Source organism: Otolemur garnettii, unplaced genomic scaffold, assembly GCF_000181295.1.
Source record: "Otolemur garnettii isolate 467f Iridium unplaced genomic scaffold, OtoGar3 scaffold00049, whole genome shotgun sequence".
NCBI classification, from domain to species: Eukaryota; Metazoa; Chordata; class Mammalia; order Primates; family Galagidae; genus Otolemur; species Otolemur garnettii.
In genome coordinates this window covers 9515313-9541700 of record NW_003852444.1, presented here as the reverse complement: position 1 = coordinate 9541700, position 26388 = coordinate 9515313, and the positions used below count along the sequence as shown (strand labels likewise).

Below are 26388 nucleotides of genomic sequence, written 5' to 3'. Positions count from 1 at the left end.
GTAGATGCTGACTGAAATGTAAGTTTGTGAACTTCAGACCTCAGCAGCTCCTTCGTAAATACAGTAGAACCTCCCTACATCCACCAATGCCCTAAGTTAATTTTCATAGACTGAACATACACCACACATACATATCAGTACGGTGGGCATGGTTTCTTATGTTGACCAGTTTGTTACAATCCCTTGGAGGGTCAACTTACAGAGGTCTACTGTATTTAGCAATTAATTAAATGGGAAAAGTCAGTTTGATAGTACCAAGAAGAAGAGAGTGACTTTGTTTTTTTAACCCAAGATAAACACACTAGTTTGGTACTTTATCCAGTATTCACCTGAGTGAATATATTCTTATACATCCGAATGAGGGAACAGTGTGTATTTGTGTAGTTTTTGTGGCTGTGGTACTATTCCTCTGCTCCAGTATACATATTTTGAGTAAAAAGAAAACAAATTGTTCATTATTTTTTAAGCAAAGTAAGCAAATATAGCAGATTGATGCTACAGAGGCTTGGTGGTGGGTATCTCTGTGTTCATGTTGTTGCTGTATTTTTTTGGTTCCCTTGGTATCTTCATAATCAAAAGATGATGGAGAAGTGTCTCTGCCTACACAGTTTGTTCCCTATGCCTTTCTTTTTTGAAGTCAAAAATAGCTTTCTTAGCCTGTGGAGCCTTCTTGCTGGACAAGATAAACTTGTAGGGGGATAGCTGATAGCTTGCTTCTTGTTTCTCCACACCCCTCCTCCACTACCACCCAAAACAAAAAAAAAGAAAGAAAGAAAGAAAAGAAGTAAAGCAATATGTGGTTACAAAGGGTATCCAGTTTTTGATGGGCCTGAATCTTCTACTACTTGGTAGACTGGGTATTTATAAAGAAATAATAGAAAACTCTCTTTCTTTTGCAGATTAAACACACACACACACCCTTCTCTCCATGCAAGTTCTCCCAGGAGGGGGACCCTGGAGCTGAAGCTTTATTTCATTAGCCTCATGATTATTCCGCTCCTGGGCAAAACACTGCCCAGATACACCTTATCCCCTTCTCTGTTCTTCTGTTGCCCAGATGCCTCTCATAGGCTGAGGGTAGAGACATCATGCTCCCTCGCTGGGAATTATTAGCTCTGGGAGATACCGTCACGTGAGCCCTGAGCCCAGGCACGTCAAGGGTTCCCTGGTGCTTCCCTGTTCCATATACCCTGAAGCTTCAAGCCTGATGCTTGATGAAAAGGGAGTATGGTAACTGCTATAGTCTTTCGACTATAGTCACTCACCACATGATGGTGTTTTAGTCAATAATGGATCACCTATGTGTTGGTGGTCCCATGGAATTATAATGGCACATATATACTTGACCCTGGCGTTGCAGATCAATTAGGGGAAATGATTGTATTCAGTGATGGTGCTGGGGCATTTGATTTTTCACATATAAAAATATAAATAGAAATATGTATGCCATCTAGGTTAGGGTAAGTATATTGTAATGTTCATACAACAAAATTGCCTAAGGACACATTTCTCAGAATATATCCCCCTCCTTAAGTGATGCATGACTTCTTACAGACCATCTTGGTCTGATTTCCTTCCTTCCATATATATATATAAAAGACTTTTCCCTTTAGACTCTCTAGGAATCACTAAAAAAAGGTAGAAACTAGCTCTAGATTCCAGTTAACTTTGTCACTGATAGTTATATAACTGTCATGAATCACACAGAATGTACTATCAGCTGACTTTTTTCATCTAACTGCTGAATATTTATAAAGGATCTGTTGAGGTTTCAAGTGGAACAGAAAATCCCCAGTTAATGGAAGTTGCCAACAGTGGCAGGAGACAAGGCCCCAGTGCTCATAGAATCTTGACTCCCCTATGTGGAGGTGGAGACCCCGGGCAAGGAAACTGAACAACACTTGCCAGTATAAACGTGTCCACCACAGGGCGGTCAGGCCCTCAGGTCTCCCAAGGCACAGTGGCCCCAGCAGATTTTTGGCCGGTAGCTTAAATAGGAGGAGTTCAGAATTGCTTGAGGGGTGCCTGTCCCACCGCACTAGATTCTGTTAACGGGAGGCTGGTGTGTGGGGGATGCCTGAAGGTCTGGGCAGGAGGAGGCAGGCCTCCTTATCAGTGTGCTTCCTCTCACTCCCACGGCCTTGCGCCCGTTAATCTGTTTCCACAGGCAGCATCTCTCAGCTGCTCCCAGTTGATAGCTTGTTTTGCACCCGGATTTATTCCTGCTAAAAGCTGTATTTTGGAGCAGGTGAGAAATTATTTAGGTGAGTACTATATTTGGTTTTAATGTCACTTTAAATCACTTTTAATGCTATTTGAATGTTAACACCTCCCCCCATCTTGCATACCTTAGAATTTTCTTGTTTGTATTGTAGCCTGTGGCATTGAAGAGCTAGTTGTGATACATACCAAATACATGTGGCGGTTCATTGAGTTAACATGTTTAGCAGTGTCAGTAACAAGAATGTGAGACTGGTAAATATTTCTTTTTCCATCAGAGGAAAACGAAGTGAGATTCAGCTGCAAAAACTGGGAAAACAGGTCCTAATCATTCTTGTAAATATCTATAACTCATCCTACTACACTCTTTAAGCATACAATGACCTTTGATCTGCCGGAATCGCAGCATGCCATTAAAATGAAGTATTCTGTTATTTTACGTCATACAATTAACATACTATGCAGCCGTCATAAAATTTAAGTCAACTACATTCCTTGTAATTAATTATCTGTAGAATATACCTGTATGTGCCATAGTGTGTGAGTTACCAGATATCTGATGTCAAAATTCTTCAAAAGGATTTCAGTTTATATTAGAAATGGGATGTTTTAACATTGTGCTTCCATTTCCAGGTAGTCAGGTGAATGAGTATTGTAACTTAAACTTTTTGTTTCTTCTCTAGATGTATTACTGTCCTTGAACATTAGCCAATTTGAAAACACCAACGAAGCTCAGACATCAGTATGTCCAAGTACAAACTTATTATGTTAAGACATGGAGAGGGTGCTTGGAATAAGGAGAATCGTTTCTGTAGCTGGGTGGATCAGAAACTTAACAGTGACGGAATGGAGGAAGCTCGGAACTGTGGGAAGCAACTCAAAGCACTAAACTTTGAGTTTGATTGTGTATTCACATCTGTCCTTAATCGGTCCATCCACACGGCCTGGCTGATCCTGGAAGAGCTGGGGCAGGAATGGGTTCCTGTGGAAAGCTCCTGGCGTTTAAATGAACGCCACTATGGAGCTCTGATTGGTCTCAACAGGGAGCAGATGGCTTTGAATCATGGTGAAGAACAAGTGAGGCTCTGGAGAAGAAGCTACAATGTGACCCCGCCTCCCATAGAGGAGTCTCATCCTTACTACCATGAAATCTACAGTGACCGGAGGTATAAAGTGTGTGATGTACCCCTGGATCAGCTGCCAAAATCTGAAAGCTTAAAGGATGTTCTGGAAAGACTCCTTCCCTATTGGAATGAAAGGATTGCTCCTGAAGTTTTAAGTGGTAAAACCGTTCTGATATCTGCTCATGGAAATAGCAGTAGAGCACTTCTGAAACATCTAGAAGGTACCAGCTTTATGTACTACTTATTAGAGATCGCTGAGTATTATAGTCGGACCTTAATCTGGAAATTAAGGTCATAATGCACCATTTACATAACAGACTTTTCCCATTCCCCTTTGTCACTTCAGACTTAAGAATCATCTTGGTATAAAAACTCCTGTGTCTTTTCCATTGGTATTATCTGAAGCAGCACTTTTCAGACCTCAGCGGGCATCAGAGAGCTCGGTATGACACAGATTTGTGGGCCCACCATCAGAGTTTCCAAATCAGCCTTAGAATTTGTTTTTCTTAGATGTTTTCTGGTGATGCTCATATTCCTGCTTGGGGTTCTGCACTTGGAGAAACACTGGTTGTCAAGACTGTATGGCTTTAGTTGTCAGACAGTGAAAGGGAGCTAGGAAGGGAAAGAATCGTGGAAATGGTGTTGAAAATAAATTTGAGTTTTTTAAGTTGAGTACATTAGTAGACTTCAGTTTTGCCCACTTTCTCCCAGCTTTAAATGACTGCTGTGTTTCACCTAGGCTTCCTGAGCAGTTCTTGTGCTCCAGTCCTCTCTTTCCAGACCAGGCTTAGCCACTAATGGTAAGAAAGTTAGGGAGAAAAAAAATAAAAGGATAGTTGGCTTATTTACTTATCTTGACTCTAAAATTTTGTAGCTCATCAGTAGCCTTAATTTTATTTCAATTACTTGATACTGTGTTCTGGATGTATCCTAAAATGTAGTGTATTCTTCTTCTGAAGTAAAATGAACTCAATGAACTCTTGTGAGGACTCGAGCTTACCAGTTTGAGTGCCAGTCTGCACTGTGGCACCTTCTGGGGGTTTCTCGCTCCCCTCTTTTCCTTCATTAATCCCAGATGGTTGTGCTTTTTGAGTCATCTGCCCTGTCTGGTGTTTTCCTGCCTTTGATCACTGTCAGCATTTGGCTTACTAAATAGAAGGCATTTCTCCGTCATTCCATTTCATTCTGCTTTACTTTTCTGTAAGAGGCTGTGAAAAATGAAAATTTCGACCTTGTATGTGAAATAGGTTATTGCTAACAAAATGATCTTTAGCGTGTGATTATTTTTCCCTAATTTTTATATGGAAAGGCCAAGGGCCAAATCATTACTCATATAGCTGACATCCATTAATCATGTAGAGATCTAAAATCCACAGACTTTGTTTGACTATTAAAAACTTTATTGGCTAGACATGGCGCTAGATTATGTGGGTGTATATATCTTACTCGGCTACATAAAACAATCTATTCTTCCGTGTTCAGAATAATCAGATATTTGATCAAAAGATACACAATTCTGTCACTGTTTGAAGAAGTATGAGGCTGCTATTAGAACAACAACAAATGGAAATTAAGAATTTCAAAGTTTCTGTCAGAAGATAAATTCTATTTGACCATGCCAACTCTTTTCCAGAGATGAGATTTAGATCTCGTTGTGGCCGGGCTCTCTTTCCTAATGAAAATGCCACAGTCTCCTTCTGGATCCCCTCCAGCCCATCGCCTTAGCTAGGAAGTCCTCCCTTTAAAAGCAGTTTCCTGTTGTTAGTACTGTTTGCCCTTCACCTGTCTTCCAGTTTAGCTCTCCTTGAGATTATCCCACAGCACCAGACACAGCACACTCTAGACAACCTCTCCCCAAGTGTATTGATGATCTAACTATTTGTTAATGTTCTTTTTGAGGGAAAGAGGAAGAAAGTTTGAGAAATGGTAGAAGACTGTCACTGTAGTAGGAGCAGAGAGAGAACTACATGTTGAGAATGAGTTTAGACAGAAAAGGTTAATTTGCTACATTTGAGGAAGGTTTTGAAAGCATTAATAATTTATTAAAAAATAATCCAATGGTATACCTGCTGCTTTTTGTTGTTGTTGTTGGGGATTCATTGAGAGTACAAGAAACCAGGTTACACTGATTGCATTTGTTAGGTAAGGTCCCTCTTACAATTGTGCCTTGCCCCCAAAAGTTGTGTCACACACCGAGACCCACCCCCAGTATACCTGCTTCTTTAAACAACCTGGCAGTTACTCTAACGGGTTGAAAATAGAGTTATCATATGATTCATTCTTAGGTATAAATTTGTGTTTATTTTTTAATACTGGTGTAAGAAATTACAGAAATTTATTTTCTGGGGGATGGAAGCCCTAAATTAAGGTGTCAGAGGGTTTGTTCTCTGATGGCTGTGGGAGAGAAGTCTTCCTTGCCTCTCCTAGCTTCTGGTATTTGCGGCAATCTTTGGTGTTCCTTGGTTTATAGAAGCATCGTTCTAGTCCTCCAACTTCACATGACATTCTCCTGTGTGTATGTTTCTTGTACTGGATTTTTCTCTCTCTTATAAGAATACCAATTATTGAATTAGGGCCTACACCACTGATCTCATTTTTACTTGATTGTCTGTGATAAAGATAATTTCAAAATAAAGTTGCTTTCTGAGGTACTGGAGTTTGGAACTTCAACTTACCTTTTATCAATTCAACTTGCAAACTACCCACAAGAGGGAGGCACCCGTGGCTTAAAGGAGTAGGGCTCCGGCCGCATATGCCAGAGGTGGCGGGTTCAAACCCAGCCCGGCCAAAAACAAACAAACAAAAAAACTACCCAAGAGAAGTGAAAGGGTATTTTCACATAAAAACTTACACACAAACCTTCATAGCAGCATTATTTTTAATAGCCAAAAGATGGAAGCAACCTAAGTGTCCATCAGCTAATGAATGGATAAATTAAATGTGGTAAGTCCATACAATGAAATATTATTTGGCAATAAAAAGGAATGAGGTACTGATACATAATACAGTGTGGATGAACCTTGAAATCATGTTACATGAAAAAAGCCAGTCACAGTGGAGCACGTATTATAGGATTCCAATTATGTACAATGTCCAGAATAGGCACATCAGTAGAGACAGAAAACATAACAGTTGTTACCTAACACAGGGATGGGGGGAGATTGAGAGTGGTAATTGCAAATGGGTACAGGGTTTCTTGTTGGGGTGATAGCTGCTCAACTCTATGAATATACTAAAAGTCATTGAATCGTACACTTTAAATGGATGAATTGTATGTGAATTATATCTCATTAAAGCTTCAGAACATTTACTAAATAGAATTGAAAGGTTAAACTATTTGTCATTGTTGACCTAGAAAGTAATAGTTTAGGGCAAATATGTGGAAGTGACCACAAAGCAGAAATGCACAGATGTGGAATGTAGAATAAGGAGATAAATGAAAATGCAGCTTTGTCCCCTGGGACAGAAGAGGACTTACAGGACAGGCCGAGAAATGAGCAAGTATTGGTCCTCAGGCTGCTTCCAGCCCTTCATCTGAAGGTCTTTTCTTAAGTTGGATGTATGAAACTAAATGACCTTCCAGAGATTGATGAAATTAAAGTAGCCTTACATTGTAACTAACTCCTATCTCTGTCACCACAAAGAGGCTTTATGGAAACGTTTTATTTAGGGGATAGTTGATGTCAAACAATAGGGTTGGTGTGGAAAGAGGCAGATTGTAGGAATTGACTGGGGTAGCAAGTCTATGACATGGACAAAGGCACAGAGCTGGAAAATGATGTCTGTGGGAGAAGGGAGTATATGTGAACTAGGTAGAGAAGGGAAATGGAGAGTTGGTGACCAGGGAGGGTGGCGGACATTCAGGGGGAGAAAATGGCAGAAAAGCCAGAACATGTAGTTGGGCATAAACCCATAGTCCAGGAACCAAATGGAGTGGATGTAACGACTGATACCTGCCTGCAGGAAGATAAAGGGTGATTTGTGATCCTGGCTCACCCCACCTGGCTAGAACAACCTTGTTCCTTTCTGGCCTATAGTAGCCTAGTGCTGCTGTTAAGATTCATGTAGTTCTTACGTGTTGCTATCCTACCGTGACTTAACTCCAGTGCCTAAAATGGAAGAAATTATGTCTGGCTTGAGTTTTAGGATCACTTCATAAATTAGTTCTCTCTTCTCTTAGGGGTCCTCTAACTGCCAGTCTGTATTAATAAAGTTTCTCTTACAATGTATGTTGGAAATTAAGGTCCAAGTATTCTATATCATGGCTGTGAGAATTAAACATAAGTGACTTTCTCAACATCAGAAGAAATAATATGTGCTATTTTTTCCACATTATTTTTCCTATCCAGGCTTCTTAGCATCTGAGATGAGACTGGACGTGTTCAGGGTGGTATGACCACAGATCCACGTCATTTCTGTTAACTTAGTGAGATTTTAGCCCTTTTGAAACTTATTATAGATGTATCTGCTCACCAGAATAATTGAGTTAGTCCTGTTGTCTTGCATGTCTAACTTTCAACAGCTCAAGTTATGAGGTTCCATGTGGTACCTGATAAATCCCTGGTCTAATAGAAAACGTTTCATTGAATTTACATGCTATCTTTTTAAGACTCCAAAAATTAAGCGAATCTCCCTTACTTTAGGGAAAATAAACATTTTCTTCTTGTGGGAAGAGCTGCTTGCTATTTGTGTATATGGTTTTATTTTGGTAAAAAATATATATCATAAAATGTACCCCTTAATTAATAATTTATGTTTACTATGAAGTTATATGACCATACACCCCACTGTTTGGTTAATACCTGTTGTCCCAGTGCAGTTATTAATAGCACCTCCCTTTGCTTTTACATCTCCTTTTACTGGAAGTGCCCAGCTTGGATGATAAATTATGTGGTTACCTTACTTTCAAGATGATAGCTTTCACTAGTATTAAGAATTAATACCAGAAATGGTTGTGACCAGAGTTCCATATTTCCTATAAACACAAAAGTTGCTAAATCTCTTTATGTTGATTGTAAGAGCAAAAATGCTTGTGGTTGTAAAGTCATCTGATTTCTAGTCATGTTTTCTAGAAATGTTTATATAAAATTCTCCCCTATAAAATGGGCTCTTTCAAGGAAGTGGGGTGATTTTTCCCCCCCATCTCATCCTTCAACTGCTCAACAAACTTCAAGTGTTTTACCTACTGCTGGGATAGAGCATGGCAAGGGATAGAATCAATGACAGCATATTGTCCTGTTATAAAAATACTTTCTTATTTAAAAACTGTAACTTTGGAGTAAGAAGAAAAAATAGCCCATTTAAATAACTAATTAAAATATTAGTCTACCCTGAAGTGTCCAAGTGTCTCAAGATCTTTCTACTGAGAGTATGCTGCTATTACTCCTCCTCTCTCAGATCTGTCCTCAGACCTGTCATCTGTATACAACCACGAGAATACTGGTTCTTAAGATGGTACGTGGTTTCTCAAGTATTTGGTATTATGACTTTACCCTATAGGCATCCATATCCTGACGGATGCTTCCTCCATTTGTGGGAGGGAAGACAGGTGCTATTAAAAGAAAATGAAACCCAAAGAAACTTCAGATGACTTGGCCATGATCATGATAATTAGTGGGAATGGTGAACGCTACCCAAAACCTAGTTCAAAGTCTCCACACCCACTTATCACTTGGACTTCTAAATTTTTTTTTCTAAAAAGTAGCCCTTCCCTTGATCTGTTCTTTATTTGGAATACTGTGTTATAAGGAGTGGAGTCCAAAGCATCCTTGGCTGGTAAGCTATAAAAAGGTAGTGTGATGCAATAAGAATCTGAAATTATTACTGCTGTAATCATAACATTGTGGTCTATGAATGGCACTCCTTAGCACAACTGTACAAGCTGGCCCTTTTGAGCACTTCCTATGTGCCAAGCATAGTTCTAGACATTTTACATACATATATTATTTTATGTAGGAACTAGAACATGGCTCTGAGTTCACTGAAAAGCTATAGTCCAGTGCTGTGTTTTACTTTGGCTGTTTAGTATATCCAGGTCATGGATGTATCAGCATAACCGAGCTGCACTATGCTGAATGAGAGAGACTGGGCTCTGAAAGCTATATAGCGTATGATTCCATTTATATGCCATTTGGGAAAAAGCAAGACTATCAAGACATAACACAGATTAGTGGGAGAAAGGCAGACTGCAAAGGAGCACAAGGGAATTTGGGGAGTGATATCCTGATTAGTGCAGTATATAAGGGTAGTATAGTGTAGTGTAGAATACTGTACCATAGTAGTTTATACCATAGTTTATAGTGTTTATACCATACGCAGTTGTTAAAACTCATAAACCTGCACACTGAAAATGGTGAATTTTGCTATATGTAAATTATACCTCAGAAAAGGCCTACTTTGTCCAATGAAGTCACCGCTTAATTGAGACCCTTAACCTTCTGTTCTGCCAAATAACAGAGTACAGTTGTTTGATTGTCCGTTAGCAGAATTAAGTGAAGTTTGCTACGTATACCTGCTGTGCCTTTGAAAACTAACCTGAAGGACATTTATTATGTGTTCTCAAGGCTTCCGGAGCTGTCTGAGCTATCTGGTCCTGACTTTATTTAGCACTAAGCCATGGCCAGTGTAGGGAAGGACTTTAAAAGATTTCTTCATGAGAAGTTGGTGTATAAACTGCTGGACCGTGAACTCTTGTTTGAGAGCCTTGTTAAGGTTAAAGGTTACCACTGCTGCTAATAAAGACTTTTTCATCCCAGGACTACCTCTGCTTTTATTTGTTACCAAATTCTGTAGTCTTAACTGGGGCTTCCATCTGCTTTTTTTCTTTCTCACAACCACCGAGTCTAGGAGTAGGTCAGCAAGGACCTGGTGGAGTCAAGGCAATTGAATGGTTACAATGAGAGGCAAACATTACTGATTGAGAGTTAGATGACATGCTTGTTTAAGAATTGCAAACATAAGAACTGTACGTTCAGGCCACTTGACTGATGAAGATGGTCTCTAAACTGTCAAATGACTTATTGATGCAATATCTCTGCTTATAAATTGCATATGATTTTGAGAGTACTTTGGGGTTTTTTTTTTTTTTTTTTTTGAGACAGAGCCTCAAGCTGTCCCCCTGGGTAAAGTGCTGTGGAATCACATCTCACAGTAACCTTCAACTCCTGGGCTCAAGGGAGTCACCTGCCTCCGCTTCCCAAGTAGCTGGGACCACAGGCGCCCGCCACAACGCCCTGCTATTTTTTGATTGCAGCCATCATTGTTGTTTGGCAGGCCCGGGCTGGATTTGAACCTGCCACCTTAGGTGTATGTGGCTGGCGCCTTAGCCACTTGAGCCACAGGTGCCGGGCCGAGAGTACTTTGTTTTTAATCTGATGGTAGTTCTTAATACTTTCAGAAAAAAGAAAACATGGGATATAGTAAGAAAATTCCTGCTTAAGAGACTGCTTTGCTAATTTTTTTAGAAGCAAAAATAATATACTGTGCTAGTATAAGTCCAGGGTTGTTAAATCAGGGCCAACCTCTGACTGGTTCAGACACCATGAACATTTCTAACATCGGCCTAGTATCTAAAAGCATCCTGTTCTGTAGCATTCCAGACAGGCCTGTGTTTCTTTCTCTGTGGTTGGCACAGTCACTTCCTGTTTGTTTCCTGCTGGCCTGCAAGAAAAAGCCAGGTACCAAGCTGAAGCATTAGATGAAGTCTGCATCTTGCCAGAGGAAGTGGATTGTTTAGTCTAGGTTCAAGCACAGGACTAGGCAGTTCCAAGTTTGGAATAAGAGTGGCACGCAAGACACTCATGCACGATAGACTTGATCCCCAAAGAATTATGTGCAGCTGCACGTATAACCAGGCAAAGAAGTGCTGAGATGAAATTAGAGTATCGGGATGGAAAGGTCAGCTGGGACTCGCTGAGGGAACGGGGACTGATGAGTTAGTCACCTTTGGCATTTTAGTGTGATATTTTCAGAAGCAACCAATTCAGGCCTGTCTTATATGAGGCACCTAGTTGCCTGATGGATGCTTAAACTTTCTTTTATTATGAGTGTAATTGATTGATAGAAATCCTTATTTTTAACAGTATAGGCTATGTTAACTCTAAAATTAAATGCAGTAGTAAATGTACATTGTCATAACAGTTTGCATTCAGCTTCTGTCCTGCTGCAGCGACTTGGAGGAGGGGGTTGGTAGGAGGACATTTGACTTTTTGAAGCTAATCATGTGTGTGGAAAATGAAGTTGTTGGAATTTCTCCCTATTTTGGCCTTGAATTACCCCCCTTCACTTACCCTGAAACTTTCATGATTTCTTACTTGACGTATCCCCAGAGTTTAAATTGGTTGTAGTTAATGCCTAGATGCTTCTACATAAAGATCCAAGAATCAGAGACAATGGTGAGGGGCACGTGACGAGAGGGACAGTGATGGAAAGGGGAAGGTCCAGTGTGAGAACTTGGTGGCGTTTCCCTTCACAGCTGACACTTGACTACATGGGTCTGGACTGTGCAGGTCCACTTATGCGAGGATTTTTTCTCGACCAAATGTGGATCAAAAATAATCATACTAGCGGGGCCAGTTTTTCATGCATATGGTCTGTCTATACAGGGCTGACTTCAGAATTTGAGTGTGTGGATTTGGGTATTTTCAGGCTCCTGTACCCAACTCCACTGCGTATCATTTTAACTCTAATATGATATTGCAGTGAATGAGCATGTGATGGGATATTACAGAACATAGCCCTAATTCAGTTTGGTTTAATACGGTTCTGATGCATTATTGTTGCCTTAGGACAGCGGTTTTCAACCTGTGGGCTGCGACCCATAGGAACTGTATTAAAGGGCCGTGGTATTAGGAAGGTTGAGAACCACTGCCTTAGGAGATCTGCTTGCTTAACTCTCTTAGGATAATAAATGTAGCTTATGCTGAAATTGGGTAATGAGTAATAACTTCACTGTGGTTTTTCCTAATTTGCTATTTTAAAATTTCAATCACTGAAGTCACATTGACTGATTATTAACCGGTCTAAGTATTTTAAATATTCGTAAGTAATTAGTCTGCTGGCTGAATGGCTTGAGTAGTCTTTACAATGGAAGGTTGGCTTTATTTATTGGAAACATTCTATTTTTGTCAAAATCTCCTTCCTTTGTAGTTGAAATATTACAGTTGAAATGTAGTTCCAGTGGCCTTTGTTTAGTTAGCTCTTTAATTCAGTTCCACACAAAATGGGTCATTAGCTAAGACCTTGAGGGTGGTGCTATGAAAGAGAGGACTTGTTGGATCTGGTTACATCTAAAGCCCTGGTCAGACAAATGAGTCCCATGTGTGCTCCTAACCTAGCCTCTAGCTAGAAACCTAGAACTTGTTTCTGAAGCCACACACAGCAGCCCCTAACCCAGGCCCATCATGATCCCAGTGGGTTAGCTATTTATGCCCCTTAGCAGTCCTGGGAACACTGGGTACATCAGAAGAGTTCTAGTTACTATCTAACTATTCACAAGGGCAAGCCATATTTATAAACATTCTCCTCTCTCCCTTCTCATGGTGGTGGTGGAAATAACCATACCCGTCATGTGACCAGAGTTTAAGTCTTAATAGTCTCATGACTTAAGCAGGTTTCTTTAGCCTCTGTGGGCCTGTTTGATATTTTTCAAATAGCTTATTGAGATATAATTCACATAGCACTTTATTCATCATTTAAAGTATATAACCCAATGGCTTGTAGTATATTCACAGAATTATAAATCTATAACCACAATCACTTTTAAAGCATTTTTCTTACCCCTCAAAGAAACCTCACCCTCCTTTGCTATCACCACCCACCAGACTTCCCCCACTCCCTCAGCTCTGGGCAACCACTAATCTTCTTTCTGTCCCTATAGATTTGCCAATCCTGGACATTCCATATAAATGGGATCGTACGATATGTGGTCCTTTGTGACAGGTTTCCTCAGGGTTCATTCATGTTGTATCAGTACTTCGTTCCTTTTTATTGCCAAATAATACTCTGTTTTTCTGAGAATTCAAATTCATCTGCTGGATGAATGAATTCTGGAAAATTAAAGGCCACATTTAATTCTCAAAAACATTTTGACTAGTTGAATAATACTGCTATGACAGTTTGTACCGGTTTTTGTACAGACGTATATTTCATTTTTGTTGGAGTGGAATTGCTGGGTCATATGGTAACTCTAAGAGGAATTGCTAGACTTTTTCTCAGAGGCAACAGCCTTTTGTGTAACTCATTTTCTGATGTACAATGAGTCCAGTTTCTCATACTGTCACTAACATTTGTTTATAACCCAGTTTTTGATTGTAGCCGTCCTCCTGGGTACAAAGCGGTATCTAGTGGTTTTGCTTTGCATTTCCTAATAGCTAATGATGCTGGGCGTATTTTCGTGTGCATTTGTATGTCTTCCTTGAAGAAATTGAAAGGCCTGTTCAGATCTTACGCCTACTCCTAAATTTGGTCATTTGTCTTTTTATTATTGAAGTGTAATAGTTATACGAAATCAGACAATTAAGCTCATGAACTCATCCTAGAAAAAGCTACTGAATATCAGTGTAGTTGATAAATAGTTGCTGAATATCAGTGTAGTTGCCTTCAGAGTACTCCCCTCAGCCATCTGGTAACCATAGTGATATTCAGCAGTGAGGCATGTAGCACTTTTTTCTGGGATTGAGTTTATGAACTTGAGTTTCAGACCTTGTACCATTATAGCCCCGATGGCCATTTCAGAAAAAGTATTCCCACAATTGCTCTGAAGGGTGAACTAGGCACAGCCGACACTGTATAGCTTCCTAAGAGAAGTACCTTGAAGGTGACCATTGTGCTATTCAGCAATGAATTATGTTGCATTTTTTTCTAGAATGAGTTCATGAACTTCATTGTCTGCCCGCATATATTCTAGATACGAGTTCTTTACCAGAGATATGATTTGCAAAAATTGTTTCCCAGTTTCTGGGTTGTCCTTTCATATTCTTAGTAGTGTCCTTTGAAACAGAAACATTTTAAATTTGTCTATGCCGAGTTTATCTTACTGTCTTTTATGGCTTAGATTTTTGCTGTCATATTTATGAAACCATTGTCTATCTAATTCAGGGTCATAAAGACTTTATTCTGATGTTCTCTTCTAAGAGTTCTATAGTTTTAGCTCTTACATCTAAGTCTTTGATCCATTTGGAGATAATTTTTATATAAGATATGAAGTATAGGGTCCAACTTAATTATTTTGCATGTGGATATACAGTTATCTCAGAACTCTTTGTTGAAAAGACTATTACTTCTGTGTTGAATTGTCTTGATGCACTTGTTGGAAATCAGTTGCTCAAAAGCATGATAGTTTATTTTGGACTGTCAGTTGCATCCCATGGATCTGTGTCTATCTTATGTCAGTAGCACATACACACATGCACACATACGCACATACACACGTACGCACATACACACACGCACACACACATATACACATATACACATATGCACATACGCACATACGCACATACACACATACTCACATACACACATATACACATATACACATACGCACATACACACATACACACATGACATGCAAGTACCACATTGGCTTGATGACTGTAGCTTTGTAGTAAGTTTGAAATCCGAAACTATCAAGATTGTTTTGGCTGTTCTGGGTGCCTTGGATTTCCATATGATTTTTAGAATCTGCTTGTCAGTTTCTGTAAAATGTCAGCTTAGATTGTTGATAGGAATTGTATTCAATCTGTATGTTAACTTAGAGACCATTGCCATTGTACCGATAGTAAGCCTTCCAATCCATAAACATAATAAGAAGTCTTTTCATATATTTAGATCTTCTTTAATTGGAACAGTGTTTTATAATGTTCAAAATGTAAGTTTTGTGCTTCTTTGGTTGAATTTATTCTTAGCACTTTATTCTTTTTGCTGTTATTAAAAATGGAGTTGTTTACTTAATTTCACTTTTATGTTGCTCATTGCTACTGTGTAAAAATACAATTTATGTTTCTCTATTTTGTATCCTGCAGCCTTGCTAAACTCATTTATTAGTTATGACAATTTTTGGTGATATCACATCATCTGCAAATAGAGATCATGTTGCTTCTTCTTTTCCAGTCTGGGTGCCTTTTATTTTGTTTTTTTGCCTGGACTTGCTCTGGCTAGAGCCTCCAATACAATGCTGAACGGAACTGGAGTATTTAGTCCTTTTAAATTAAAGTACTGGATCTTTAATAGGAGCTGACTTTGTAAAGTCACATGCCTATGAGTGATGACTCTGTGCTGATAAATATGTACACTCATAGTTTTTACTTATGATAAACTTTAATTAAACATGGTTATTTTTACTAGTTATGTCTTTTTTCCTTTTTTTTGAAGAAGAGTCTTGCTCTGTTGCCCAGGGTAGAGTGCCATGGCGTTGTCATAACTCACAGCAACCTCAAACTCCGGGGCTCGAGCAATCTTCTTGCCTTAGCCTCCCAAGTAGCTAGGACTATAGGCGCCTGTCACAACACCTGGCTGGTTTTTATATTTTTAGATACAGGATTTTGCTTGCTTAGGCTGGTCTCGAACTCCACTGGTCTCAAACTCCTGAGCTCAGGTAATCCACCTGCTTTGGCCTCCCAGAGTGCTAGGATTACAGACGTGAGACACCATGCCCAGCTACTCGTTATGTCTTAATAAATAAATTTTTACAGTGGAGATTTAGATTAATTGGAGAAATCTGTAAAATATATCTTTCTTTCCAATGAAAGCACATTATTCACAGAAATAGAAACAGATCAACTATAATCTTTCATAATAGATGATTATAAACATGTTTTTTGGGCCTCTAACGTGCCTTAATTTTAAGTGCAATAGTTATATGTAGAGGCCTATAAGTTGCCTCTACTTTTTCTTAACCATAAAGAATAAAATAGAGGGACTTTGGTGTCAGAAGAGATTGTCTTCTCTCATTTTATAAATGAAGAAATTGATCATTGGAGGCAAATTCCTGGCCAAGGTGACACATGTCCTTGCCCAGAGCATTATGCATGTAAAAAGTCCTTTAGGCCCGGGTGGGGTGGCTTATAATGAGTAATCCTAGCAGTCAGGCCAGTGCACCCCTTGAGTTCAGGAGTTCAAGACCAGCCTAAGCAAGAGCCAGAAAAATTAGCCAGGCATTGTGGCAGACCCCTATAGTCCCAGCTACTCAGGAGGCTGAAACAAGAGAATTGCTCAAGCCCAAGAATTTGAGGTTGCTGTGATCTATGATGCCATGGCACTCAATACAGAGTGACAGAGTGAGATTCTATCTCAAAAACAAAAACAAAAGTCCTTTAGGCTTAAAGACCTCAGAGCTTCCTCTGGATTGGGGGATGAGAATTGTTGGATTCTAAAGCCTCAGCAGCCGCCTGGCTTTAATCCATATGTCATTGAGATGCCCCTTGCTCTTTCCCCAAGAGATGCATGTGGCAGCCGCTGCACAGCCAGCCGACATGTCTGGCTGAGTGAGCCAGAGGGCTCTTAGAATCTAGGACAGTCATCTCTGCTCAACAGCTAGATGTCTGGTCTGAATTGACCTCTTCTTGCCAGCCTCAGTTTGCGATGATAATCTTGTGTAAGGTCTCAGGTATAGGAGTGGGACTTGGCAGGTCAAAGTTGTGTCTTCGTAATCTTCCCTTTAAATCTTTTACCTAGAAGGAAAGTCCTAGCAGGGAAAGAAGACTTTGCTATACTTGTCCATGTATGTTCCCTTTTAAGTCCCCACTCCTATCCTGCATATTGGAAAAGGAAAAATGTGTGTTTCCTTTTTTTAACATCATAGGAGGGAGGTCCAGAGATGTTACTTCACTGTAATTCAACAGACAGTATATGGAGGTGGGATGGTGGGAGAGGCCATGGGGCAGTGCACTTGGAAGAGACACCGTCTTCTTAGTTAGGATGAGTTCAGATGCTTTCCATTGTTTCACAGATGTTTGAGTCTGGATAGTTTGTATTTAAGAGTTTCTAGGTAGCCCTTCTGGGCCTAGACATGAAACTGTAATAATGAATCACCCTAGTGGTAAGGATCCAGTGCTATGATTCTGTGACTCTTGGCTGGTGCACAGAGTTAGGACCAATGGCTAATTAGAATGACAAGGTGCATTGATAACTAACTGATAACAACTTAGTGTACCCCCATCAAGTAAAGTCAAACTCTGGGCTCTCCTTAAAACCTTTCTTCACCTAGATCTTTTCTGTTAAAGAACAGAAAGTACATGGTTAGAATTTAGAAGTCTATGTAATTAATAAAATCTATAAAATAGAAAATTTGAATACTTTCAGTTGCCTTTTAATTTGCTGAACCCCCATGTTTTTGCATGCCTTCTCCTTGCCCCTTTTGAACTCCAAGAAACTTTAGGCATTACCTTGTACAGAACATACAACCTCTTCAGTTTGAATCCAGGCTCTACCATTTACTATCATGTGTTCTTGAGTTGTTTACTTAACCTCTCTGTGCCGGAACTTTTTGCATGGAGAAATAATAGTTCATATCCTCATAGGATTACAGAGATGATTAAATGAGTTATTAATAATACACAAAAAATGCTTTGAAGTATGTACTCAGGACATATGAGCTGTCCATTGTTAGAAGTAGTTCTAAGAATGAACAGTTTATTACTACCACTACTACAGCTTTAACTCTTCTAATCAAAGTTGAAATAATCAGTTGTATTTTTAAAAGGATTAAGGATGACTTGACCTTACATATACTTCCTCTTTGGGGATGTTAAGGGACAGTAGGGGAATAGACCTGTTTATAAGGCCTGTAAATAAGGGCTGTAGACTGTAAACCTGTTTCTGCTTCTCCTTGACCCTCCCTCCTAAGCATCTAGGAGAACATTCTTTCTTGGGATCTAGCCAGGGTATCCAGGCTCACGCAGTCTGATTTTAGTACCAGCCCAGGGAAAACATATAAAAGGAAAAACACAGAAAATGCTCCTGGTTCACTTCCCAGTTTTTCAACATTAAATGATTCCTGTGGAAAAGGAATAACATAAATGTGCATAGAGAAGATAATTTTTGTTCCTTCCAATTCAGATAGGAAACAGCCAAGAACAAGTTGCCCCCAAAGGTATCTTGTCCTGAGATTTGATTTAGCACTTAGTGTGAATCTCTGTATAAGCTTTTTTCTCTTTTTTCCTTCTTTAATTTCTGGAAAGTTCTTGGTTTCTAGGAATTGTAGCTGGAATCCCTCATAGTACCTGGCATATTTTCAAGCATGTAGTTAAATGGTATTAAATGGATTTGCAGTTAAATTATTAGACAGAACTTCCTTCTGTCTCATTAACACCTTGTCTCTTCTGATCAACAGGAATTTCAGATGAAGACATTATCAACATTACTCTTCCTACTGGAGTCCCCATCCTTCTGGAACTGGATGAAAATCTGCATGCTGTTGGGCCTCACCAGTTCCTGGGGGACCAAGAGGCCATCCAGGCAGCCATTAAGAAAGTAGAGGATCAAGGAAAAGTGAAACAAGCTAAAAAGTGAAGTCTCTCCCAAATGCTGGCTAGGAATAGATGCAAAAGAGGTGGCATGCAGTGTGTTATGGGTGCTGATTTTTCCCTGATATTTCAGATTTTCCAGAGCTAGGCCATGGAGCAGAGTTTGTGTAGGTAGCTAGGTAACATATCTTGGCCCAGAGGAGGCTTTAGGATGCCTGAGTGTTTGTGTCATAAGCCTTCTGAGTTAGCTTTCCTGCTAGCCCTGTCTGAATTACTCCCCAAACTAGTAACCAGTGGGGTTTAACCAAAGTCATAATTTTCTGAAACAGGAGACTAACAAGCAGAGATGAAATTTAAGGTTTTTACCATCCCATAAATCATTATTGAGTCACAGGCACTGTTCTAATAAGTAGTTCACTTTTATATTTAGTAAGATTTTCTGGGATGATAATAACGGATAATATATAATACACTGTAAGTATGTATTGCTAGTCTTTTCCTGTAGGAAAAGGGATACTTTGGTAGGTAAGTCTAGAAGCCCATTAAATGGGAAAATCACAGATTTGTTCCTCTAAGAAAGCTAACAAGCACATCACCATGATGCAAACAAGACCCTTGGACTTGTCTTCTAGTCCAGAGACATCCTTTGTTTGACATTTAGTAGAATTCCTCTTTGACTGCTAGAAAAGCAGCAAATGGACAACTGTGGCCATTTAGGTTCTCTTTTGGTTTGCTTTTTTGAACTTTAATCCTTGTGTACTTACAATTAGTTTGACAATAAAGTTCTGTGGCAGAAAGTGACATCCCCACCAGCTGTCTGTGTGTTTGATGGATTTTAGGTGGGCCCCTTTCTTCCTGTGTCACTCAAAGAGTTACACTTATTTCAACAGATAGACACTCAAGTTTTCTAAAAATTGAAGGTTAGGGCAGGAAAGGTAGAATATAGTGCATGAGGTAATTTTATTCACATGAGCAAAGGGAACGATATTTGGGGGCTTGTCACATACGTGTATTTGTCCTTCACCGCTGATTATAGTATGCACCGGAGTCATCAGGGCAGGCCATGGACACGATTGATTGCTTATTCTCTTGATTATACTCTTTTTCACAGTGTGTTTTTAAATGCTGGGGGTATGTGACTCTTCATTTCTTTAAGCTGTTGACTCTATAGGGTGTCCCAAAGATATCATACATAGGGGGAAGTGGGATGTTGTAGCTAAATGTACGTTTATTCACAGATATTTATGAAACATTCTCTACATGTTGGCTACCTCTTTGTATAATTTTGTAATATTTTGTAAATAGAGGTACATTTAGCTACAATTTCCCATTTTTCCCTGTGTAGGGCAACTTTTGGGACACTCGTATTTCAAAGTGAGTCACATATAGTTCAAGGACAAAGTCATATAAAAAACATTTGCAGTAATAATGGCTGTTACCATTCTTTTGCAGGTTTCCATTGGTGGATTAGGTTATTTGTATCTATTTTATAGTGAAACTGGCATTTGAAGAAAACTAATTATTTTCTACAGGTTGGTCTCTGTGTGATCTGTAATTCGGGACTCTAGAAATTGGCTGAAGATGGCTGAGAAGGGATAAATCTGGTGTGCTCACGGCTGGCCACAGCTGTGAGGCGTAAGGACATGGACTGGACACTGTACATTTATTACTGACAACTGGTTCTCTGTGTAGCCCCTTCATTTTAGTTTTGTTGATTAACAGAATAATACAAAGAGCAGGGTTAAGAATGAAACGACTAGATCTTCCTAGAATACCAAACCTGTGGCTAGGCTGTGACTTAGACTGTTTTTTAATAACTTCTCTCTGGAATTGACCTCTGACTTTTCTATCCCACTTAAGGCCCACATCTGAATGAAGCCCAAGATCCTAAAGATGGATTTCTTTTGTTGTCCTGAGTCTAGGTGTCCACCTCCAGGGGACCCTCTGCACACAAAGCAACACTCATATCCAATCACTTTGGAATCTTGCAGGCTTCCCAAGATAGGGATGATTTTTGCTCATGTAATACTTCTGATAAAATTTAGTCTCACTGTTTTCCAGATCTCACCTGAGGTAAATGTGAACAGAAAAGACATTTACAAAAACCTCACATAAACCTCCTATTTCCGTTGGATTATTAGCAAGTTATCCAGGATTTCTGAGGCAGGAATCCTGAATCCTGCCTCACCTGCATCCTAATCTTGGCATCCTTCTGTTCTGTCTGAGGCTGGGCCAGAAATTACAGATTTTATTTATCCTAAAGAAAAGGAAGACAGACTTCTAGGAATTTGGTCCTTGGGCAGCCTATCTTGTTGCCAGTTTAAAGTTTCCCTGAGACATGCTAGATGCCCGCTCTCTCCCAGCTGAAATGGTTGCCCCAGTGTAGGTCCCGTGTGGTGAGTTAAAGACAGTAGCAAGAGCAGCTGCTCTCAGAGTTTCAAATATCTGACACTAGTAACACATCCCGGTCCACTGGTAACTGGTTTTTTCTTTTAGAAAGAGCAGCTCTGCCTCAGAAAATGGAGGGGTTTGCATTGTCTAGTACCAATTTGGGCATTGAATTAACAAATTATCCTTGGTTAGAATATACATGTCTAATGTCTCTTTTCCTGATAGGATCAAGGAAGATTAATGGGATCGATTTCCAAGCTCAGCTAGAGTCTTTTGCCCAACACATGCAACTTATTTTTCGTCTTAGTTCAGGACTGTTAGTAAGATGCAGTTCCCAGGGTGCATATTAATAGCAGGGCTCATTCGTCTTCTACCCTGGGAAGCTTCCTCGTGCCCTGTAGCTTTGGAGAGAATGCTTTTCCTGGTCGCAGTCTGAATCTGTTGGAACCAATTCCTGCTGAACTGCACTCCGTCAGCCCCGTGGCTGAACGCGGAAATCCTCCAGGAGGAAGAGTTCAGGGATCAACTTCTTTCCCTCCCTTCTACCATGTCGTGGTAACTGTTCATTTTCCTAGCACCTTGGAGTTTTTGACAAAATGGAGTGGAAGAAACTACGAGACAGAAAATTTATCTCACCCCTGTATCACTTTAAATTCATTTTTATGCATTTTACAAGTAACATGTAGGAATCTCTTCAAAGTTCTCCTTTCCTCTCACCCAGAAAGCCTTTCATATGTTCTCTCCCTCAGAAACACCCCACCATTGCCTCGGCCTGGCAGATCACTAGATCCTGATCATGTTTCCTTTTTTTTCCTTTTGCAAGTTTGGGGCTTACTTATGTAGCACCGTTTATTATATAAAATCATGCCTGCCTCAGAGCAGATGTGGCTGGGACAGATGTTGTGTTAGGCTATAGCCAGAAGGTTTTCACATTGGGCTAGGAGGAGAATTTAAACCAGTGATTCCAGACAGAGAACATTCAAAACACAAAAATATTTGAATCATCTAATCTCTTTCTAATGACAGTTATTTGGCCAAATTAAAGACAGAATTGGAGTACCTCCTTTTCCATAATTGTTAAAGTATTGATTATTGGAGGATACTCTAGCTTTATAGTCTAGCCTTTAACACCCTAGAACCTTAAGTTGCCCAAAAAGTTGATTTCTCTGGCAATTTTTTAAAGGTAAGAGAAAGTGTGGTTTCCACTTGCGACTTGCCTTTCATTTGAGTTGGGGCTAGCCATTTAAGCTCGTGTTTTTCAAAAGTCTTTATTATAAAACATTGTAGCCATTCACCAAAGTGGAGAGTATAAATAGCACAATGGCCACTCATTAACTTAATGGCCACTGTTATGTACCTTCTCTCTTGCACTGGATTATTCTGGAGCAAATGACAAACACAAAACTGGGTAGATTTTGAAAAGCGAAACAGCTGTGATTCTCACTCCAGAGTCTGATGGAAAATACTTGTCCAGTGCTGGGTGGATTCCACTGTGATCTCTTCAAACTTAAGCTTCACATCTCAGATCCACTCATCTCACAGCCACCGCCAACATGAAGCAGATACGTGCTGAGACCAACCTGAGCTCCCATACCACAGACACAGCGGTCATCAGAGATTGCCTGCACGAAGGTCTCAAGATGAGTACAGCCACTTCCTACGTGGAAGCTGACACCAGCAGCAACAGTTAGCTCTTCTGCCAGTCCCAAAAGAAGTTTGCTGGTTTTGAGCATGGAATCTAATGTAGCACTGAGTCAACAGACTGCTTTGGAGTCATCGGTGGCAATCGCAAAACCAAGTTGCCTCTGGATGTGCTCAGATGCTCTTTGACCATGGCACTTACACTGAGGCTGCTGCTTCTACTTCCAGTGGATTCCAGAGGCCGACTATCTGCTAGCTGATGTCAGGACCAATGGGGCAACTCATATAGCAAACCCAGAACCCCAACTTCCCACCCAAAGTGGAAGAGCAGGACAGCAGCACTCGCCTGTGTCTTGTGCTTGAGAAAATGGAATGAAATGTCACCCAGCAACTTGTGCTTTAGCTAGTATTAATATGTAGTATTATTCTGTCATGGTTAACTGCAAGTTTAGCTTGAATTAAGGGATTTGGGGGGACCATTGAACTTAATTACTGCTGGTTTTGAAATGTCTTTGTAAGAGTAGAGTTGGCACAGATGCACCAAGATAGAAGACTAGGAGATGGGGTCACACTTATCTGTGTTCCTATGGAAACTATTTGAATATTTGTTTTATATGGATTTTTATCACTTTGCAGACATGCTACAAGAAAGAATGTCTCTCCCTTGCTGAGCAAGCCTTTGTGGTTTGTACGGTGGCAGAATGGGCCACAAGCTTAGTGTTGTGACCTGTCTTAAGAATAAAGTATCTTGAAATCAAAAAAGAAATTTTGAAACAGCTTAGTCTTCAGTTTGATGAGAGTTATCAGTAATCTGTTCTGACCTTTGTTCTTGGTACTTTAAAGAAGCCAAATGGCAGCCATTGCGAAGCTGATTTTGGACTTGTATTAGCAGATAAGCTAATTACTGGTCTGATGCATAGTTGTAGCCTCTAAGATAATAGAAATAAAATGAGTGCACAATTTGTACACACATTACATTCTGTATTTAATACTGCCTTAAGAAGTTTTTCTCTTAATAGGACTGAGGTTTCAAGAATTAAAAAGCACAAGGGTGGCGCCTCTGGCTCAAAGGAATAGGGCACTGGCCCCATATACCGGAGATGGTGGGTTCAAACCCAGCCCTGGCCAAAAAGTGCAAAACCTAAAATAAATAAGATAAAATAAAGAATTAAAAGTATAGAAACCAGGCACCTTTATCCAGTCACTTCATGTAATGAGACACGTTTTAATGACTATACTTAACAAAACTAATATACTTGTTTCTCTCACAATGTCTTCTGTCACTTTATTTTTCTAGTTTTGTTTTAAAAAATTTCAAACCTACAGAAGGACTGAAGGAATAGTACAATGTTATAAACTGTTTCTTCAATTCAATAATTATAACATTGACTATGTAGCTACATGCCAAATAACATTTTGGTCAACAGTGGGCCACATATATGACAGTGGCCCCATAAAATTACAATTGAGCTGTGTCCACTTGAGAGGAAACTTCAGTGGATGTCACGTTCAACAATGTGGGAAATCATTAGTCAAAATAATTGCATAAAATTTACCCTTTTAATGGGAAGTCTTAGAGCAGTTGAACCTAGACCTTGACATATGTCACTTCTGAAGCAGAGAGAACAAAGGCCCTCACATAGCTCTGTGCCCACGGCTGAGGCTGTTTAATCCATCCTGACCATCGTTTTGTAGAACAGTCATTAGAGTTCCCCAGGCTGCCGCTAACCATAGGCTGGCTAGTCAGTTTCTGAAGCACCCCAGCATCCTAGGATTGGGATTGCAGGGAATGTTATGTGCAGCTGGAATTCCAGGGACTCTCCCAGGATTCTTATTTTATCATTTAAAATATATATATTTCGTTTCTGCACCTAGACACTGGGGGTCAGTATTTACTCATAAATGCCTCTGGCTTTGCCTGTATAACTTGCCGGGGGCTATTTATTACAAAGGGTCTGGCCTAAAGAGGCCTGGAATTCCTCCCCTGGTGGGATTTCTTTGTCTGATTGGGTAACTATAGCGATCATCGTAGGTAACCATAAAATATAAACAGAAACATCACAGATTCCCATAGATTGTAACCTGGGAAAGAGGCAGTTATTTTTTAATATAATATAAAAAGTAATACCAAGTCTTCACCTATTTCTGGAGACGTGTCTGGCAACACTGGCCCCACCAATGCACACAGACGCGCAACCCCACCAATGCACACAGATGCGCAACCAGTGTCCTATCAGCTTTCACTTTCCTTCTTATTAGTGTAGTGTCCTATTGATCCACAGATTACTATTTGGCCTATAAATTTAACTCTATGTGAAACCAAAAGTTTAAAAGCCTCCATATATCCTGGAATAAGCATATTTCCTTTTACTTTTCAGATTTGTCCTCTCTCCAACCCCACAGTTCTGCCTTGAGTGAAGCCCTCATCTTTTCTCTCTTCAAACACTTGAGCGGCCTCTAGCTGATCCCGGTCTCCTCTTCTAGTTTGCCGCCCTCTCCGGATGACAGCAGGGTGACTGATCTCACAGAGGAGACTCAGAAAAGCCTAAGTCACAAAGCTCGTGTACACCTGTAGCACAAGTGGAATCCAAAGTCCATAATCTTAGGCACTAACCCATACCATTTTTAGTTTGAAAACATTTTAAAATTGATACCCATTCAAAACTGGTCAAAGATCGTCCAATGAAATTACAGGACGTTTCGTTTTCATTCTCTTAAAAATTAATACGGTGCCACACCAGTTCAACAGGACACTAGGTGGAGCTACAGAGCTTATGTTTTTTTCCTTCCTGATCTATAGCTATTTTTAAAAAGTGAGAGATTAGAATATTTTCACACAAAATTTAAGTATATGCTTTTCTAGTGGGAGAAATAGGAGTTTGCTTTCCTTTATATTTTCAGACCATCTGCTTTGATATTTGGGGAGTTCAGAGTTTGTGTATTAAAGCCTAACTGAATTATGGGGATAGGTGAGCAAAACATTTTATTTGCAAAAAATAAAGCAAAACAAACAAACAAAAATGTGCTTTCTTCATCATGGAGTATTTGAAGCCACAGAGCTCAAGCCTTAGGAAACTATCAGTGTCACAGCCCTGTTAGAACCGTAGAAACGACTCCAACTAGTCTAAACAGAAAGGGAATTTGTTTACGTATATTGGATGGGTCAGACACTCTTTGGGAAGGTCAGAGAGTTACACTTGGAAGATCACTCAGCTGAGAACAAGACTCAGACCACATGTGAGATTGTACCTGCAAGGACTCAATGAGCCTGCCACAGAGCGTGGACACTGCCCTCTGTCTGGGACGTCTGCTACTGCCAGCCCACTTGGCAGTGTGTTGGTAGATGACAGAAATAGCCACAAACTCTTCTTCCCTATATGCCTCCATGCTCTCTTACCACGGAACTTTAAATGTCCTCCCACCTGATTCCGGGCACAGCCACCAGGCTGACTTCTTTCTCCACTGTTGAATGCTACTTCAAAGCCAATCCCAGTTACCAAATGGACTGACTGTGCTGACATCAACAGCTGGGGTGTGAGGAAGGGCAG

General features: G+C 40.0%; 1 protein-coding gene across 2 annotated transcripts in view; it reads left to right on the top strand.

Moving 5' to 3' along the window:
• Positions 1-19600, top strand: part of BPGM (bisphosphoglycerate mutase) — a 28404-nt gene extending 8804 nt beyond the window's left edge. Inside the window, exons 1-3 of one of the 2 annotated variants that reach the window (XM_023514238.1) lie at positions 2234-2264; positions 2904-3565; positions 18676-19600. In XM_023514238.1, coding sequence (XP_023370006.1) covers positions 2965-3565; positions 18676-18854 — 780 coding nt within the window. In that variant the 5' untranslated portion in view covers positions 2234-2264; positions 2904-2964 and the 3' untranslated portion in view covers positions 18855-19600. Of the gene's footprint in view, positions 1-2233; positions 2265-2903; positions 3566-18675 lie in introns of those variants that run through there. The other variant, XM_003791606.3, reaches the window with a different exon arrangement.
• The last annotated feature ends 6788 nt before the right edge of the window (positions 19601-26388 follow it).